At 44.0% G+C, this 18,692-nt stretch overlaps 1 protein-coding gene across 9 annotated transcripts in view; it reads right to left on the reverse strand.

The window, feature by feature from the left end:
- The window catches only part of LOC115150204 (lethal(3)malignant brain tumor-like protein 4), a 133,045-nt gene that overhangs the window by 59,344 nt on the left and 55,009 nt on the right, over positions 1 to 18,692 (reverse strand). For all 9 annotated transcript variants that reach the window (XR_003867071.1, XM_029693323.1, XM_029693306.1 and 6 more), the window contains 3 exons: positions 15,358 to 15,540; positions 13,441 to 13,590; positions 1,183 to 1,250 (listed from right to left, as the gene is read on the reverse strand). Coding sequence is in view for 8 of the 9 variants with exons in the window: in XM_029693323.1 (XP_029549183.1) it covers positions 1,183 to 1,250; positions 13,441 to 13,590; positions 15,358 to 15,540 (401 nt within the window). In the remaining variant the exon portion in view is untranslated. The remainder of the gene's footprint in view (positions 1 to 1,182; positions 1,251 to 13,440; positions 13,591 to 15,357; positions 15,541 to 18,692) is intronic.

Here is an 18,692-nt window from a genome sequence, read left to right on the forward strand (position 1 = left end):
AGGACAACTACCCTAAACACACAGCCAAGACAACGCAGGGGTGGCTTCGGGACAAGACTCTGAATGTCCTTGAGTGGCACAGCCAGAGCCCAGACTTGGACCCTATCGAACAGCTCTGAAGAGTCCTGAAAATAGCTGTGCAGTGACACTCCCCATCCAACCTGACAGAGCTTGAGAGGATCTGCAGAGAAGAATGGGAGAAACTCCCCAAATACAGGTGTGCCAGGCTTGTAGCATCATACCCAAGAAGACTCAAGGCTGTAATCGCTGCCAAAGGTGCTTCAACAAAGTACCGAGTAACAGGTCTGAATACTTATGTCAATGTGATATTTCAGTTTTATAATTTATCAATTTGCAAAAGATGATAAAACCCTGTTTTTGCTTTGTCATTGTGGGGTATTGTGTGTAGATTGATGAGGGGGAATAAAAACAATTTAATCCATTTTAGAAACAAAATGTGGAACAAGTCAAGGGATCGGAATACTTTCCGAATGCCCTGTATCTAAAGATTTGCGTTTTACTTTAGGTTTTGAACCACTCTTGAACTCAATTACACCTGCGCTCACAGTAATCAAAATGAGTGATTGCGGGGCCAGGTGATCCAGTGACTCATGACTAATACTGCCTTGCTACATGAAAACGACCAATTTCACAGAGAAATTGCCCCGTAACAACCGTGACGGACATCTAATACCTCAAGTCAAATTGGGTCTCCCTCCAGTGATGAATATTGCTTGTTGGCAAAACAAGCCATCTTCGTAGAGAGCAACTACCTGTCAGATGCTACGCAGCCGGCAAGCTGCTTAGACAATTAAAACCGGTCACCCTGCTGAATCGCTTTTGGTGATGAGACTGAACTTTAAAAAGAGCATTCTGACCCCGTCCAGTGGTATAACAGAGCACAGGATTAAGTGTGTGTGTGTGTGTGTGTCTGTGTGTAACACGTTTTCATGTGTATCTGAGCTATTCCTCGTACAAGCAGAAATACGACCGCTATGACGCGTTTTGCATCATATGAACATACAATACTCCAGAGAGCCAGCGAACGCATCCAAATGATGACAGCACATCACTAATACCAATTAACGACAACCTGTCAACCATCTACCCCAGCTGTTTCAATTGAAACTCAGCCCACTCAATGAGGAGGAGAAAGCTGGAAATGGTCAAATCATGCCTTACCTTCAATCATGCTATTCAAGTCAATCTCTTCATCCTCTTCTTTGACTCGCAGATATTTAGTTGTGAGTCTAGAGAGAGAGAGAGAGAGAGAGAATGTAAATAGTGTGTCTGGTTAATCAATAGGCCATGTCAAAATATACATGGGTGATATTTGGGTGTCTGCGAATCTGGAGAGACACAGAGACCCCCAAAGATCAAGGCAACATTATAGAATGAGGACAGTGAAAAATCCTTGTTTAGCCCATTAGGATCCATAGTGTCTAAGGCAGTGGTCACCAACATTTTCTGAGTCAAAATGCATGCCTAGATCTACCGCTCTGATTTTTTATTAACATGACTTAAAAAAGGGAAGCCTATGCAACACTAACCAATTAAAAACAGTACTGTAACAATGATGTTTGAGCAGTAAGCTATAGGTCCAATACATTATCACAGCATACTGGCTTTGCTGGAATTTACCTGTCAATGCATTGTTGTTTCGGAATTAAAAAATAAATTATATTTCAACATTTGAGATAGGCTATATGATCACACCAGTAATAGAGCCCTTGTTGTATTATTTGTGAGGCACAGCTGAGTGAGCATACATTTAAATAATTTGCTTTTTATTTTACTGGGCTGATGGTGCCTGCATCTGATGTTCAGTCTCAGCGGAGGGAGAGAGCAGCAGACTGAGGGTCTCAACATCCCTCCACTCTCCCTTTCCACTGACACTGACCAATAAGGGACACCGTCTTCCAGCTGAGGGCAAAACTAGAGTAGCACTGCATTATTTCTGCCTCATGCACAAATTCATGTTATTACTCCGATGAACAGAGAAAGTGAAAAGTTTCTTGATATTAAAAAAGACCCAAGCTGCTAATAATAACAACAACACAAGCCTATAGAGACACTTTCCTACTAATTCATTACTGCTGCAGTGCTTGTTGTAGCTCTGAGTGGAAATAGGAAGAAAGTGCATTTTATGGTTTCTAAAAGTGTTGAATAGAAAGTGTTGACAGTGCTGAGTAAGAACTTAAACATGAACTCAAAAACAGCAGCTCTTTGCTGCATTCGTTGACAGTCGCTCTATAGTCATGGTTTTAAATGTTTTAAAATCTCACAGTATCAACTTTAATGTAGCTTTCTTTAATGCCTGCTACGTTACTGCAGACTCGGTCATCCGATTGGCCAGCTGTCGGCATAGTGCACTTCATTTCCTCTCCAGGCCCACCGGGAAGGCAGAGTTTGTACCTTCAGACACATGAAATGGCAACAGTTTGCAGGGCAGCTGAATTGGCTGCACCTACCACCTACCACCAACAGCCCGAGACTAATAAAATAAAATAAGAACACAAGGCTTTATCGTTGGGTTTTTTACAGAAATGTTTGGCGATCGACTAGGAATACCTTGGAGATTGACAATCGCGATCGACTGCCAGAATGACTCTCTTTGTTATTGTTTACGTACGATGTCACCTCCTCTTATAAACCTGGGATGGCTTACATCAAAGTATTTCACCATGATATAACAAGACATCCCACTATAAAAGTGCAATGGCTTTATAGCATTAACACCATTGTACCATCTTACAAACTTCTGTACATCAATGGGCAATGTTCTCTTGACAGAGGAAAAACATCTGTGTCTGGTGCTGAGGTCACAGTAATGATAGGTCTGTGAATAGTGCTCATTGTGAACGTGGTACCTTCAGGCATTGAACCAGACTTGTGGAGGTCTACAATATTTTTTCTGAGGTCTTGGCTGATTGCTTTTGATTTTCCGATGATGTCAAGCAAAGACGCACCGAGTTTGAAGGTAGGCCTTGAAATACATCCACAGGTACACCTCCAATTGACTCAGTCTAATTGACATAGTTTATCAGAAGCTTCTAAAGCCATGACATCCTTTTCTGGAATTTTCCAAGCTGTTTAAAAGGCACAGTCAACTTAGTATGTAAACTTCTGACCCACTGGAATTGTGATACAGTGAATTATAAATGAAATAATCTGTCTGTAAAAAATTGTTGGAAAAATGACTTGTGTCAGGCACAAAGTAGATGTCCTAACCGACTTGCCAAAACTATAGTTTGTTAACAAGAAATTTGTGGAGTGATTGAAAAACGAATTTTAATGATTCCAACCCAAGTGTACGTAAACTTCAACAGTACACAATGCGTAACGATAACTTATACAGTGCATTCGGAAAGAATTCAGAACACTACGTTTTCCCACACTGCTACGTTACAGCCTTATTCTAAAATGGATTAAATACAACAAGAATCCTCAATCTACACACAATACCCCATAATGACAAAGCGAAAATAGGTTAAGATTTTTTGGCAAATGTATAAAAAATGTAAAATATATTTTAGACCCTTTGCTATGAGACTTGAAACTGAGTTCACGTGCATCCTGTTTCCATTGATCGTCGTTGAGATGTTTCTACAACTTGATTGGAGTCCACCTGTGGTAAAATCAATTGATTGGACATGATTTTGAAAGGCATACACCTGTGTATATAGTTGACAGTGAATGTATGAGCAAAAACCAAGTCATGAGGTCGAAGGAATTGTCCGTAGAGCTCCGAGACAGGATTGTGTCGAGACACAGATCTGGGGAAGGGTACCAACACATTTCCGAAGCATTGATAGTCCCCAAGAACACAGTGGCCTCCGTCATTCTTAAATGGAATAAGTTTGGAACCACAAAGACTTTTCCTAGAGCTGGCCACCTGGCCAAACTGAGCAATCAGGAGAGAAGGGCCTTGGTCAGGGAGGTGACCAAGAACCCGAAAAAGCTCCAGAGTTCCTCTGTGGAGATGGGAGAACCTTCCAGAAGGAGAACCATTTCTGCAGCACTCCACTAATCAGGCCTTTTTTGGTAGAGTGGCCAGACGGAAGCCACTTCTTAGTAAAAGGCACATGACAGCCCACCTGGAGTTTGCCAAAAGGCACCTAAAGACTCAGACCATGAGTAACAAGATTCTCTGGTCTGATAAAATCAAGATTGAACTCTTTGGCCTGAATGCCAAGCATCTCGTCTGGAGGAAATCTGGCACCATACCTATGGCAAAGCCTGGTGGTGGCAGCATCATGCGGTGGAGATGTTTTTCAGTGGAAGAGACTGGGAGACTAGTCAGGATCGAGGGAAAGATAAGAGCAAAGTACAGGGAGATTGATGAAACCTGCTCCAGAGCACTTAGGACCTCAGACTGGGGCAAAGGTTCATCTTCCAACAGGACAACAACCCTAAGCACACAGCAAAGACAACACATGAGTGTCTCTGAATGTCCTCGAGTGGCCCAGCCAGAGCACGGTCTTGAACCCGATCGAACATCTCTGGAGAGACCTGAAAATAGCCTGTGCAGTGACGCTCCCCATCCAACCAACCAGAGCTTGAGAGGATCTGCAGAGAAGAATGGGAGAAACTCCCCAAATACAGGTGTGCCAAGCTTGTAGCGTCATACCCAAGAAGACTTGAGGCTGTAATCGCTGCCAAAGGTGCTTCAACAAAGTACTGAGTAAAGGGTCTGAATACTTACAGTACCAGTCAAAAGTTTAGACACGCCTACTCATTCAAGGGTTTCTTCTTTATTTTTACTATTTTCTACACTGTAGGATAATAGTGAATACATCAAAACTATGAAATAACATATGGAATCACGCAGTAAACAAAAAAAAGTGTTAAATCAAAATACATTTCATATTCTTCAACGTACTTGCCTTGACGACAGCTTTGCATACTGTTGGCATTTACGTAGTGCTTATAAAGCCTTTATGTAGTGCTTATGAAGCCTTTATAAGATGGACTTGGTTTAAAGTGGGACTGTTTTCTCAACGAGAAAGACCTGGACCAAGGTGTCTGTGGACAAACTACAGCAACACATCATACAGGTGCACGCTTTCAAAAAGTTACGGCTTCTGCAAATTCTCTCATCTTGTCATTTAGCTGCAAAACGTCTTCTATTACATGCTCAGAGGCAGTTGAATGAATACATGATGTCTGACCTGAATATATCTGGTGGAGCGATTGAAATTAAAGGGCCGCATCACAGTAGCATAACTAGAAAGGACATGGCTATATACACATAATGGCATTGACTTAAATAGGAATGTCTGTCTTAGTAAATCTACGGTAGCATAACTTTCAATGCGTATCCTCCAAAAGGCATAACACCCGTCTGCCCCACTTCAGAGAAGTTCCCTCATTGTCATCTTCTGTCAGACAGTGATTTAAAGGAGATTATACTGAGCTTCTGCCATTCTTCCTGGATGACGTTACTTCTACAAGAGGATATTGACAGATCTAGAAGCAGACAGAGACCACACCTGAATCCTCAATCAAATCTACTGCAAATGTCATCTCACACAGAAAAGGAAATGTTAAACCCTGCTGTTTGAGAGTAGATCATTTTCAGAAATGATGTGAACAACAATTGTTGGAATGGTAAAAATATGCAGCGCAAACTACTGAGAACCACTGAAACTATTTTAATTCAGACCTTCAGACTACAGTATTGCCACCTCTTCTAGTGTGGGACTTATGTCTTCAATAATAAAGTGAGATAGTGAAAATATTTAACCTTTTGAATTGGTTACTTAATCCCAAAAGATTTTAGAGCGGCATAACCTTAAATTCCCACAGTAAGAAATAACAATTTGAGTTGGCCAATTAATGTGCAGAAATTGCATGACGACTCATCCTGAATTTAATTCCGCTGCAATATCGATCGCTCCATACATTTAGTCTGAAAACTGTTGTCCTGGAAGTCATTTGTGCTAATGCCAAAATGAGGGTTGTTGTGATAGGATCGTCTCTAACCAATCAGAGTATCAAAGCCAATGTCTTAATTCATGATTCGTGTAGGCCGGCTCTGGCCCAACCCATCGGTTTGTGGGACCAGTCAGAATGTGTTCGCATTCTACAAGACATTGGGGAGGAAAGAAAATCCAGACTCATCGTGGAAAATAAATAAAAACGCAAGTGGCTGTAGCGTTTGGCCTGGGTAGTCAGGCTAGTGCAGAAAGGCCATATACTTTGTGTTATATTCTTTGAGAATGGCCTGACTTTCAAAATATCCCGTACAAATGTTTTGTAGTCAGTGTGCAGTATGACATGAAATGCTCTGAAAGAAGAGTTGGCTAAAGCACATACAGTACAGCAGTGGTCACCAAACCGGTCGAACGCATTCTATCTCCATAATTTCTATTAAAAAAAACACAACGATAAAGCCTTGCTTACTTATTTAGCACTGTTGGCGCTAGGTGCACTTGATTCGGCTTGCTTTTGGACTCAAACTGATCTTGACTGAGGAATGATTGGTGACCCCTGCACTACAGGTATGAGACAAGACTACTTCAGACTACAACACTATATACAGTACCAGTAAAAGGTTTGGACACATCTACTCATTCAAGGTTTTTTCTTTATTTTTACTATTTTCTACAATTGTAGAATAATAGTGAAGGCATCAACATTATGAAAAATAACATAGAATCATGTAGTAAGCAGAAAAGTGTTAAACAAATCAAAATATATTTTATATTTGAGATTCTTCAAAGTAGCCACCCTTTACATTGAGTACAGCTTTGCACACTCCTGGCATTCTCTCAACCAGCTTCATGAGGTAGTCACAACTGGAATGCATTTCAATCAACAGGTGTGCCTTGTTAAAAGTTAATTTGTGGAATTTTTTTCCTTCTTAATCCGTTTGAGCCAATCAGTTGTGTTGTGACAAGGTAGGGTGGTATACAGAAAACAGCTCTATGTGGTAAAAGACCTAGTCCATATTATGGTTTAAGACATGAAGGTCAGTCAATACGGAAAATGTCAAGAACTTTGAACGTTTCTTCAAGTGCAGTCACAAAAACCATCAAGCACTATGATGAAACTGGCTCTCATGAGGACCGCCACAGGAAAGAAGACCCAGAGTTACCTCTGCTGCAGAGGATAAGATCACTAGAGAAATTGCAGCCCAAATAAATGCTTCACAGAGTTCAAGTAACAGACACATCTCAACATCAACTGTTCAGAGGAGACTGTGTGAATCAGGACTTCATGGTCAAATTGCTGCAAAGAAACCACTACTAAAAGGACACCAATAAGAAGAGACTTGCTTGGGCCAATAAGCACGGGGCAATGGACATTAGACCGGTGGATATCTGTCCTTTCGTCTGATGAGTCCAAATTTGAGATTTTTGATTCCAACCGCCGTGTCTTTGTGAGATGCAGGGTAGGTGAACAGATGATCTCCGCATGTGTGGTTCCCACCGTGAAGCATGGAGGAGGAGGTGTGATGGTGTGGGGTTGCTTTGCTGGTGACACCGTCAGTGATTTATTTAGAATTCAAGGAAACACTTAACCAGTATGGCTACCACAGCATTCTGCAGCGATACACCATTCCATCTGGTTTGCGCTTAGTGGGACTATCATAAGTTTTCAACAGGACAATGACCCAAAACATACCTCCAGGCTATGTAAGTGCTATTTGACCAAGGAGAGTGATGGAGTGCTGCATCAGATGACCTGGCTTCCACAATCACCAGACTTCAACCCAATTGAGACGGTTTGGGATTAGTTGGACCGCAAAGTGAAGGAAAAGCAGCCAACAAGTGCTCAGCATATGTGGGAACTCCTTCAAAAATGTTCGAAAAGCATTCCTCATGAGGCTAGTTGAGAGAATACCAAGAGTGTGCAAAGCCGTCATCAAGGCAAACACTTTTCTGGTTACTACATGATTCCATATGTGTTATTTCATAGTTTTGATGTCTTCAATATTATTCTACAATGTAGAAAATAGTAAAAATAAAGAAAAACCCTTGAATGAGTAGTTGTGTCCAAACTTTTGACTGTTACAGTAAATACATAATGTACAGTAGCAGCTGTGCTTTTGAATTGAGCCTGAAATCGAGGCACTGAAGGCAGTTCCCATGGAAGAAATGTCAGTATTTCCAAGACTGGCCAGAGACTGAAATAACCTTGAGGATCAGCCAAGTTGAGCCAACACCATCCCAGAGGAATAGTTTGTTGATGTTTCATAATACGCAAATCAGCTCAAAGAGCATCAAGTTCATTACTTAAAACTCTCGAGGAGTCTCTTCTCCCCAATTTAAAGTTGAGTCGACAAACATTGAACGATTAATGAGACGAAAAGAGGGCAAGGGGGTAGGACGGCCCAGGAAACTAATCAAGGATTCATTATATATTCCTTTTTTAAATGTAAACAAACGGGTGATGAGGGTGGTTCTACCAATTCTGTACCTTTTGAGAAGTGGAACTTGGTTAAAACATTTTTTTTTTTTTTAAAACATTTGATTTCACCTAATTTGTACACTCTGTCATAAACAGCATATGCTCAAAAAAAGTAGAAAATCCCATCAAGATGTTAAATAAAAAGACTATAGTAAGTGCCCATTAAGTGCCAAATAAGAGCAAATGGGGCTGACCCTAACAGAGTTGATGATTTCATTTGAAATCAGCCATAAATCCTGTCGTGACCAGGCGACAGAAGCTTGTTGTGTGCAACAGGGAGGGGCAATTGAATGCGAGCTTCATAAAAATGTTGAAATTGCTAAAACATTTTTAGCCTGTCTATCTATGGGTTAGGGTTACAAAACACCAGAAAATGGACAAAAAAGGTAGGACCAGTTCACCTACTTTTACACTATGGGTTGACTATTACATTTTCAATGTTTCTTTTAAAAAAAAAATATTTAAAAAGGACTAGTTTCACCACATTAAAACAAGAGTTCAGTTCACGTAAAAGTTTTGACCTTAAAATGAGGCACAGACCTAGATGAATCACTCATCACATTAAATACATAATAATCTTCAGAAATTACTCTGTCAAAGCAACAACAGAACTTGGGCTTTACAATGATGGTGAAAACTTGGAGATGTTCTGGAGCTTAAGTGGGTTAAAATCTTCCTAGAAGTCACAGAGGGTACACAGAGGGAAACGTCAAAATGCTAAATGAATCTGATTTATTGAATTCTCCATGTGGTCTATATTAAAAGGCCACTTAATTTAAAATAACAGGCTTTAAAATTACATTTGTGCACATTTCTACTTAACATGTTAAAAGGGACGTAAAAGGCACTCATTCCGTGGAACGATCCATGAATCCTATAGAAAGTGAAGCTGTGCATAAAAAAAGAAGTAATTTCTATGCCTTTGCCGCCCTTTCGCAAACAGATTATGGTCAGAATAAGAGAGAGAAGAGCCAAAATATCACTGCTGCATTGCTGCAGAATAAAGGCATACTGGGATTTTATTTTTACTGCATCACGAGGGAGGGATGGATGCTAGATCAGGAAATATTGATACAGATGTCTTACATAACAAACTCCAATGCATTTCTGTAAAATACAGCCGGATCAGCTACAATGGTTGTCAGGTAACTGTTCCTAATTTTAGGCTTAGGCACCTCTCTTTTTTATTTAACAGGAAACTTGCATAATCTTCAAGGCATGTGGTAATCTTTCACAAAGGGTTAACCATGAGTTCCTCCTCCGAACACCAGGAGACCCTGTCTAGCCCTAACACCAGGAGACCCTGTCTAGCCCTAACACCAGGAGACCCTGTCTAGCCCTAACACCAGGAGAACCTGTCTAGCCCTAACACCAGGAGAACCTGTCTAGCCCTAACACCAGGAGACCCTGTCTAGCCCTAACACCAGGAGACCCTGTCTAGCCCTAACACCAGGAGACCCTGTCTAGCCCTAACACCAGGAGACCCTGTCTAGCCCTAACACCAGGAGACCCTGTCTAGCCCTAACACCAGGAGACCCTGTCTAGCCCTAACACCAGGAGAACCCGTCTAGCCCTAACACCAGGAGACCCTGTCTAGCCCTAACACCAGGAGAAACCGTGTAGCCCCAACACCAGAAGACCCTGTCTAGCCCTAACACCAGGAGAACCCGTCTAGCCCCAACACCAGAAGACCCTGTCTAGCCCCAACACCAGGAGACCCTGTCTAGCCCCAACACCAGGAGAACCAGTCTAGCCCTAACACCAGGAGAACCAGTCTAGCCCTAACAACAGGAGAACCTGTCTAGCCCTAACACCAGGAGAACCAGTCTAGCCCTAACACCAGGAGACCCTGTCTAGCCCTAACACCAGGAGACCCTGTCTAGCCCTAACACCAGGAGAACCTGTCTAGCCCTAACACCAGGAGAACCTGTCTAGCCCTAACACCAGGAGAACCTGTCTAGACCTAACAACAGGAGAACCTGTCTAGCCCTAACAACAGGAGAACCTGTCTAGCCCTAGACCTAACAACAGGAGAACCTGTCTAGCCCTAGACCTAACAACAGGAGAACCTGTCTAGCCCTAGACCTAACACCAGGAGAACCCGTCTAGCCCTAACACCAGGAGACCCTGTCTAGCCCTAACACCAGGAGAAACCGTGTAGCCCCAACACCAGAAGACCCTGTCTAGCCCTAACACCAGGAGAACCCGTCTAGCCCCAACACCAGAAGACCCTGTCTAGCCCCAACACCAGGAGACCCTGTCTAGCCCCAACACCAGGAGACCCTGTCTAGCCCCAACACCAGGAGAACCAGTCTAGCCCTAACACCAGGAGAACCAGTCTAGCCCTAACAACAGGAGAACCTGTCTAGCCCTAACACCAGGAGAACCAGTCTAGCCCTAACACCAGGAGACCCTGTCTAGCCCTAACACCAGGAGACCCTGTCTAGCCCTAACACCAGGAGAACCTGTCTAGCCCTAACACCAGGAGAACCTGTCTAGCCCTAACACCAGGAGAACCTGTCTAGCCCTAACACCAGGAGAACCTGTCTAGCCCTAACACCAGGAGAACCTGTCTAGCCCTAACAACAGGAGAACCTGTCTAGCCCTAACAACAGGAGAACCTGTCTAGCCCTAGACCTAACAACAGGAGAACCTGTCTAGCCCTAGACCTAACAACAGGAGAACCTGTCTAGCCCTAGACCTAACAACAGGAGAACCTGTCTAGCCCTAGACCTAACAACAGGAGAACCTGTCTAGCCCTAGACCCAACAACAGGAGAACCTGTCTAGCCCTAGACCTAACAACAGGAGAACCTGTCTAGCCCTAGACCTAACAACAGGAGAACCTGTCTAGCCCTAGACCTAACAACAGGAGAACCTGTCTAGCCCTAGACCTAACAACAGGAGAACCTGTCTAGCCCTAACAACAGGAGAACCTGGCTCGTGTGGGCCTGGCTAGTGCGGGCTGTATGAGGGGAAAACCATTAAATATCAATCTCACTAGGATGCAGGGTTCTATAATCTGTTTGCTCTATATATTATTGTTGTGCCCTCCCTCCCTCCTGCTCTCTCAGGTAACATCTGCAACAGTAGGGCTCCGTAATGACAGAGCATTTGCGTTTACATGAGCTTTGGACGAGGCGGGGATGTCTCTCCCATACCACATCAGTCTGCTGACAGGAGAGGGTAAATCATAGTGGCCGGGGTGGGGATAAGGGTGAAAACACAATCTGTAGGGATGTGTAGCTATTTCTTTTATGAATTTACGATTGATTAGACTTTAGCTAGAAATGTCTTGAGGTAATATTTGGTTTGACTTGAATCAATACTGCAGATACAGTAGGGATCTGTTCTAATTTAAAATAGGTTTTGTGGGCTTAGGGAGATTGGAGGTTTAATTGAATCAGTCCAGCATTACGTGAGTGTTTGAGTGTGTATGCACGCGTGTGTGTGTGCATGTATAAACAGATGCCTCGTATTTAGTGACGGAGGGGAAGAAAGAAAAAAAATCGATAGAGTTATACGTCGCAATTTTATTTTGGACGATATTATATTATAAAATTGATACTTTGGCTCAAACTATCGATTTGTAAAAAAAAAAAAAGTATGATTATTTTTTGCAAGGTAGCATTAGCTAGCGCTAGTCGGCTGTACCTGCGCCGGTATTGTTCATCTTATATCTTGTTCTTCATCGTCTTTTTATATAATGAGCCAACATGTTTTCAGCACTTTTATATCCCTGACTGATCAAAACAAATTTTCTCTCTGCAGCAGACATTTAGTGTGCAATATGTTGGATACATACAGAATTGTGAGAATCATATCGGCACCTAAGTATCATGGGAAGTATCGTATGGTGAGGTCCCTGGCCTCCCCAGCCCTACTTGTGTCTCTGGGATCTGCACAGCATCGAAGTGCTCTGACCACACTCCAACCACAGAGACAGACTGAGCCGAGTGGAGCCAGTGCAGCCCAGGGCCAGTTCTGGATCAGTGCACCTGCATCAACACCCTGTCAACCCCACCGACAAGAGCCCCAGGGAGCCTCGCTAAAAGCTGGGTGTCAGCGCAGGCGGCTGTCTACAAAGGCCCTGCTAGAGAGTACAGAGACCGATGTGACGGAGACGCAGAGCAGTCCCACACTGACTCAGAGAGAGGAGATGCAGGTGGTGCTATAAGATGATGCAGGCGGTGCTATAAGATGAGATGGCTAACGCTTTCATATAATATTGACAGAGGAGGAAATTGGACTGGGAGGAGACAGCGACGCACAAAAGTACAATTCAAAATGGCTGCCATTTGAAAGATGTACAGTAAAAATGACCAGACCTCCTATTTTCAAACAAAAATAAAAGAATTTTGATTTAATTTCAAGAAATTCAGCTCAGTAATGACCTCCTCTCACTCAAAAATCCATCACCTGTCATACATATCCTAACAATGTGGTCAACAACTACTATGGTTCCCCAGAGTAACCGGTCTTATCCGAAGATCCAGAGTGGTGAAACGGTAGCCACAGATTTGCATAACCACCCTACCTTATATTCTCCCGGCACGGTAGGGAGATCGGAGAGAATCACGCCTTCGACCTGCTGAGAGTATGGAGATATAGCAATACCATTTGCACATATTGTGTTGACCCGAACCATACAGTGCTGACTTGTAATATTACTTTCACGTTGTCGTTTGCAGCATGGATGCATAATCATGGATGCATAATCAGGCCAGCTCAGTACAGCTCAGATGGCTCAGTAGTCTAACAGGGCTCCCGAGTGGCGCAGCGGTCTAAGGCACTGCATCTCAGTGCTAGAGGCGTCACTACAGACACCCTGGTTCAAATCCAGGCTGTATCACAACCGGCTGTGATTGGGAGTCCCATAGGGCGGTGCACAATTGGCCCAGCGTCGTCTGGGTTTGGCCGGTGTAGGCCGTCATTGTAAATAAGAATTTGTTCTTAACTGACTTGCCTAGTTAAATAAAGGTTACAAAAAAAGGCCTTATGGCCTGAGGTGTAGTGTATAGTCTACCTGCTGGGTAGCCGGCCTCTCTTCCCCAGAGAAAGCAGTTTCTGTCCCTGAGCCATGGCTGCTTCCTCCCTGGGCTCTCTCTTCACCAGGGGGTTGGCTGGAGGGCGACCTCTGAGACGAGCAGCCCCCTCGTACCCCGACAGCATTGCCCTGAGAGAGGGAGGGGAGAGAGTGAGTGAGGATAAACATTTGAGAAAAAGAAAGAGTGAGAGGAAGGGAGAGACAGAGGGTGAGTGGGCAGGGGGAGAGAGAGGATAAAAAGGAGAGAGAGATCGAGAGGGTGAGTGGGCAGGGGGAGAGAGAGGATAAAAAGGAGAGAGAGATCGAGAGGGTGAGTGGGCAGGGGGAGAGAGAGGATAAAAGGGAGAGAGAGATCGAGAGGGTGAGTGGGCAGGGGGAGAGAGAGGATAAAAGGGAGAGAGAGATCGAGAGGGTGAGTGGGCAGGGGGAGAGAGATAGTGAGAGAATGATGGAGAGAGAATAGGAGGATGAACATTAGAAAGACAGCTACACAGACGGGCAGGCGGTCAGAAAATCAATAGGGACTGGAAATAGCCTTAGAGGAGATGTGGGACGTCTACATTTAGTTGATTTGAATTATTTAAGATCAACATGTGTGTTTAACAGGGGGAATGAAGTTCAGGTGAGGACGCTCTCTGCCAAAGACAAGGATATGGGCTCAATTGCATACAACCACACGTTGCAGTGTTGCCATAGCATGAACAAATGTTTTTGTGGAATAATAACACAAAACTGTATCGGATGCTGTAAGAATAGTGTCTAGACACACCCAACAGCTAGATGCCTCCGTAGTCCGTACTGAGAGGTGCATGCAGGAGTACCAATGGTCTTGCTTTTGTACTATTTGCCCAGATCAAAGATACATTATTTTCTTTAAGGAAACATTTTCACGTACTGTAAGCGATCGATAAATCACTAAAATAAATGCTGACCTTGAAGGTAACATCCTCACGAGTAACCACTAGCACAGCCTACTCTTATAGAGTCTTTGGCAGGTACCACAACTTGACACCATTCCAAATCGTATCACAAACACAGCATTACTTTAATTAGCTTCTCTAAACATCCCGACAAATGACATTTTAATCTGACATTACATCCGACACATTAAAGACACCTCGGAGTTGATAATCGAGTTTGTTTTATATTAAAACTGCTCATCACGGCTCGGCTCCCGTTAGGCTATTAGACTTGAAAAGCTTCCTACTGTAAACTCTGGCAGGCTAGCCATCCACGGCCCAACCAGGCCTAGACGAATGGAGCAGACCCAATGCAATTGCAGAAAATCCCTCTGAGCAGCGTGTAAACTAAGCCGATCAGCAGTGCTGAGTCGGCGTTTGACCAAACGCTTCTGATTCTAAACACTTATGTATCTGCTGTGGACATGGTGGGAAAATGCAACTCACCGCCCTTAAAAACGTATCTGACAGAGAAGTCAACAACACGTGATCTGCCTCGTCTCCGACTCCATCGTTTGACGGAAACATTCTAACCTTGGAATTTGCAGAGAGTGGCGTGCGGTCCTCTCTTATGCCTTTTAGATAAAGCCTTAAAAATGTAATGACAGCTGCTCCTTTGCTAGATTAGAACAGTATCAGGTCCCCTCAGTGGAATCTGAAACAATGGTTAAATTACATTGGATTGCATTTAGCCAAGTCTCCCCTCCTTCCAAGGCTGTAGGCAGTTTCAATTAGAAATCTCAGTTGGGTGGCGACACCGACAGTGTTTAAAGACTGAAAATGCATCCCTTCCTCCTCCACTCGTCACTTATATCTGACATGTCAGGATGGGTGAAAGCTTTCATTAGTGAGGATGGAAGGAAGAATTTTAACCCGTTTCAAACAGGGCCAGCTGGCCACCTTGACGCGTCATCACAATGACATCACACGCCCTCACCTGGTCTCCATGGGAACATCCTGGGGTGGCGTGGCTTCCTCCTGGTCATCGGCGGTGCACAGCCTCTTGGTCTTCTGGACAAAGTGCACAGGGACAAAGGTGATCTGCTTCTCGCCGCCCAGACGGTCGGGCAGCACGACCTCCTTCTTCATGTTGATGTCAGAGTAGGGACAGCCGAAGGCACTGTGGAGGGGAGAGAAGGAGGGAGGGGTGAGAGAGAGAGAGAGAGAGAGAGAGAGAGAGAGAAAGAGAAAGAGAGAGAGTGACACAGAGAGACAGATAGAAAGATTGAGCCAGGAAGAGAAAGAGCGAGAGAGAGAAGAATGGGCGTCAAGCTCATGCACTTCTCAGTCGGCCAGCCCAGGATGCAGCAGCAGGACACGTTTGGCCCAGTCTGTCACTGCGTATTAGTCAAACTGGCCCTTCAAAATTACAATGTGGAGAAAGCCAGTGTAAAAACTGCTCAGCGTGTGGTGCTGAGTTCCAGGCCACCAGAAACAGTAAAGAGTAAAGACATATTGCTATTGTGTGGCTGTTCAAAGTATTTAATTATATGAATCTCTAGGCTTCGCTGACCTAGAGCATATTTTCTGCAGCAAATCACTACTTTAGAAATTCAGAGGCTAGCTCTGTCTGTCTGAGGATTCAACTCCTTTCCCCGCTCTCTCCCTCTTCCCCTCCCTTTTCCTCTCCCGCTCCCCCCTCTTCCTCTCCCCTCCCTCCCATACTTATTTTAGTTCAGTTCAGTGAATTCCACTTTAGACTGTGACTCAAGTGGCAACAACGTTCCACAAAACAGCAAGAAGACAAACCTTGAAATAAACATGAAAAATACATTACAAACCACAATGAAGAGGCCAAAAAACGTGATGAAGAAATGAGAGAATGCAGCAAATGAAGTATGAAATGGAGTGAAAGATAAAGAGAGGGAGACAGAGATACAGAGAGAGAGAGCGCAAAGCTCTTCAATGTTTTTCCATTGATACTTGTCGAATACCTCAGGAGGGTTCTGATACTAATTAGCTTGATGCTGTGTCATTGACAGGAGAGAACTGAGACACTCTTTATTTTGGGGGGACTTAACGTATTCACATCTGGGGATGGAACTCCATCTGGCAGGCGACGCTGTTCTCGTAACGCGCGCACACACACACACACACGACCCCATGACTGACTAAGGGAACATTGGTGATGAAAGACTGAGTAATACCTCAAATATACTGCTCTTATAAACAGAGATGTGTAGCACACTCTTACCTTTCCACACAAACCTGAGGGGACCTGCAGCCCCATCTGCAGAATTAGCAGACTCTGTACTTATCTTTTAATGGGATACTTCGGGATTTGGACATTTTTATGTCTCTGCGTCCAGTATGAAGAAAGTTAGAGGTAGTTTCGCGAGCCAATGCTAACTAGCGTTGGCTCGCCAGTCATTGCTAACTAGTGCAATGACTGAAGTACAATGACTGAAAGTCTATGGTATCTGCTAGCAATAGTTAGCAATTGCGCTAACGCTAGTTAACAACCTCCTTCAAACTGCAGGCAGAGACATACAAATGACATCCATGAGTTAATCTCTGGGGAAGTAGACAAGGGGCCTCACTGCCAAAATCCTGAAGTATCCCTTTAAGGCCTTGGCTAACAGTGGGAGAGTATAGATTTACAGATACAGCTGACAACTCTCACATTCTGATGGCTGAAAAGCTGGCCAACCATGACTGACAAAATACAGTAACAAGTGGAAGAGGGATCACCATAAGTGTCACAGCAAGCAACTGAAGCAAGTCACTGGGGTGAGGGCCAACTGCTGTCGTTTGTTTCCCGCATTATTATTTTCAAGGCAGGGCATCCCCAAAGCAACATCCAGGCATGCTTTGACATGACAACTGTCAACCAAGTGGCCAAACTCCGTCAGCTAGGGGACCAACAGAGCTAAGTGGGCGGCCGTACCGCCTATATAAAATGGTAGAGGAAACACTGGTACATACAGCTAGTTTCAGGGCATAGGAGTGAGAGGTCAAAAGACAAAGAGGAGTTCCTCTAACACCATCACACAGTCTTCACGCTCCACTACAGTCCATAAGCTCCCTTTACGCATCTCAAGTCTGGCTATGAACTTGACGAAATTCCACTGGAAACAGGAGTAGATAAGACTTACGAGCGAGCGAGAGCGAGAGAGAGAGAGCACTCTGTTGGAAGGACACTGGGGTAAATCTAGAAAATGTTGGACCGAGAAACATAAACAACGGCCAAATCTGTTTTTGTTATTTACGTACTTACAGATGTAGTACTTAATCAAGTTATTATGTGTTTACTGCTAAGCTGCTAACACAATGCGTTTCTCCTCACACACACACCGGCATCTGCTGCCATAACTTCACACGCACACACAACTCCCCCCCTTCCTGCCTTGGGACCAACTAAACCATAGCGCGGACCAAGGAGAAACACAGATATGTACATTTTTGATAAGGTATTGGAACTGAGCCTTCTGCAGACTGGAGACTTTAAGCCCTGGACAAGACCATTTCTGTTGACGCCCGCTGTGGAAATCCACAACGCTTGTGTTCATTAAAATGGAATGATGCATGATGGGACAGCAGAACCACTAGCAACTGAAGCAGGAGGAGCTCAGAAATAGACTGCAGCAGCAGTAGTGAGCGTTCAGAAAAAGGAGAAGGTTCTGTCACCATATTCTGTGTCCTTTCCTCCACTGCAGATAAGAGATAAGATCAATTTGAGGAAAGGGTCGTGCTGGATTGTTCTGAAATTCAGGAAAGAGCCAAAGCGGGCCCTTTCCAATCACATTATCTCAAGGTGATCTCGATGGAAATCGACATGACTTGTTTTTGTGCGGGGTCATGAGCTGACCCTTTAAGGTCAAAATGTTAAATAACCAATATAATGTATAAAACGCTCAAAGGTCCCTCAACGCATACAAGTTTTATTATTATAACGTTTTTCTTCCAAGTAAATGCACCATTTTATAAATATTCTCGTGGGGTAATGAGATTGCATAACGCTCGCTAAAACAGTACATTAACTCTGGCTACCTCATCACGTAATCCCCAAGCTAATACCAAACTTCACATCAGGATAACATTACCTCTTCACCAATAATAACACTTTTCATCAAAATGATTAAGGCTGCCGGAGCGTACTGCCGGAGCGTTCTGCCGGAGCGTACTGCCGGAGCGTACTGCCGGAGCGTACTGCCGGAGCCGGAGCGTACTGCCGTGTGGGGGTATTAAATACAGTAGCTCCCACGTACTGCAGAAATGACGGAAGACACTTCTATGGGAGTGAGTGAGAGTGTCTTGTTTACTTTTTTTAAC

Source organism: Salmo trutta, chromosome 2 (assembly GCF_901001165.1).
Source record: "Salmo trutta chromosome 2, fSalTru1.1, whole genome shotgun sequence".
Classification (NCBI taxonomy): Eukaryota; Metazoa; Chordata; class Actinopteri; order Salmoniformes; family Salmonidae; genus Salmo; species Salmo trutta.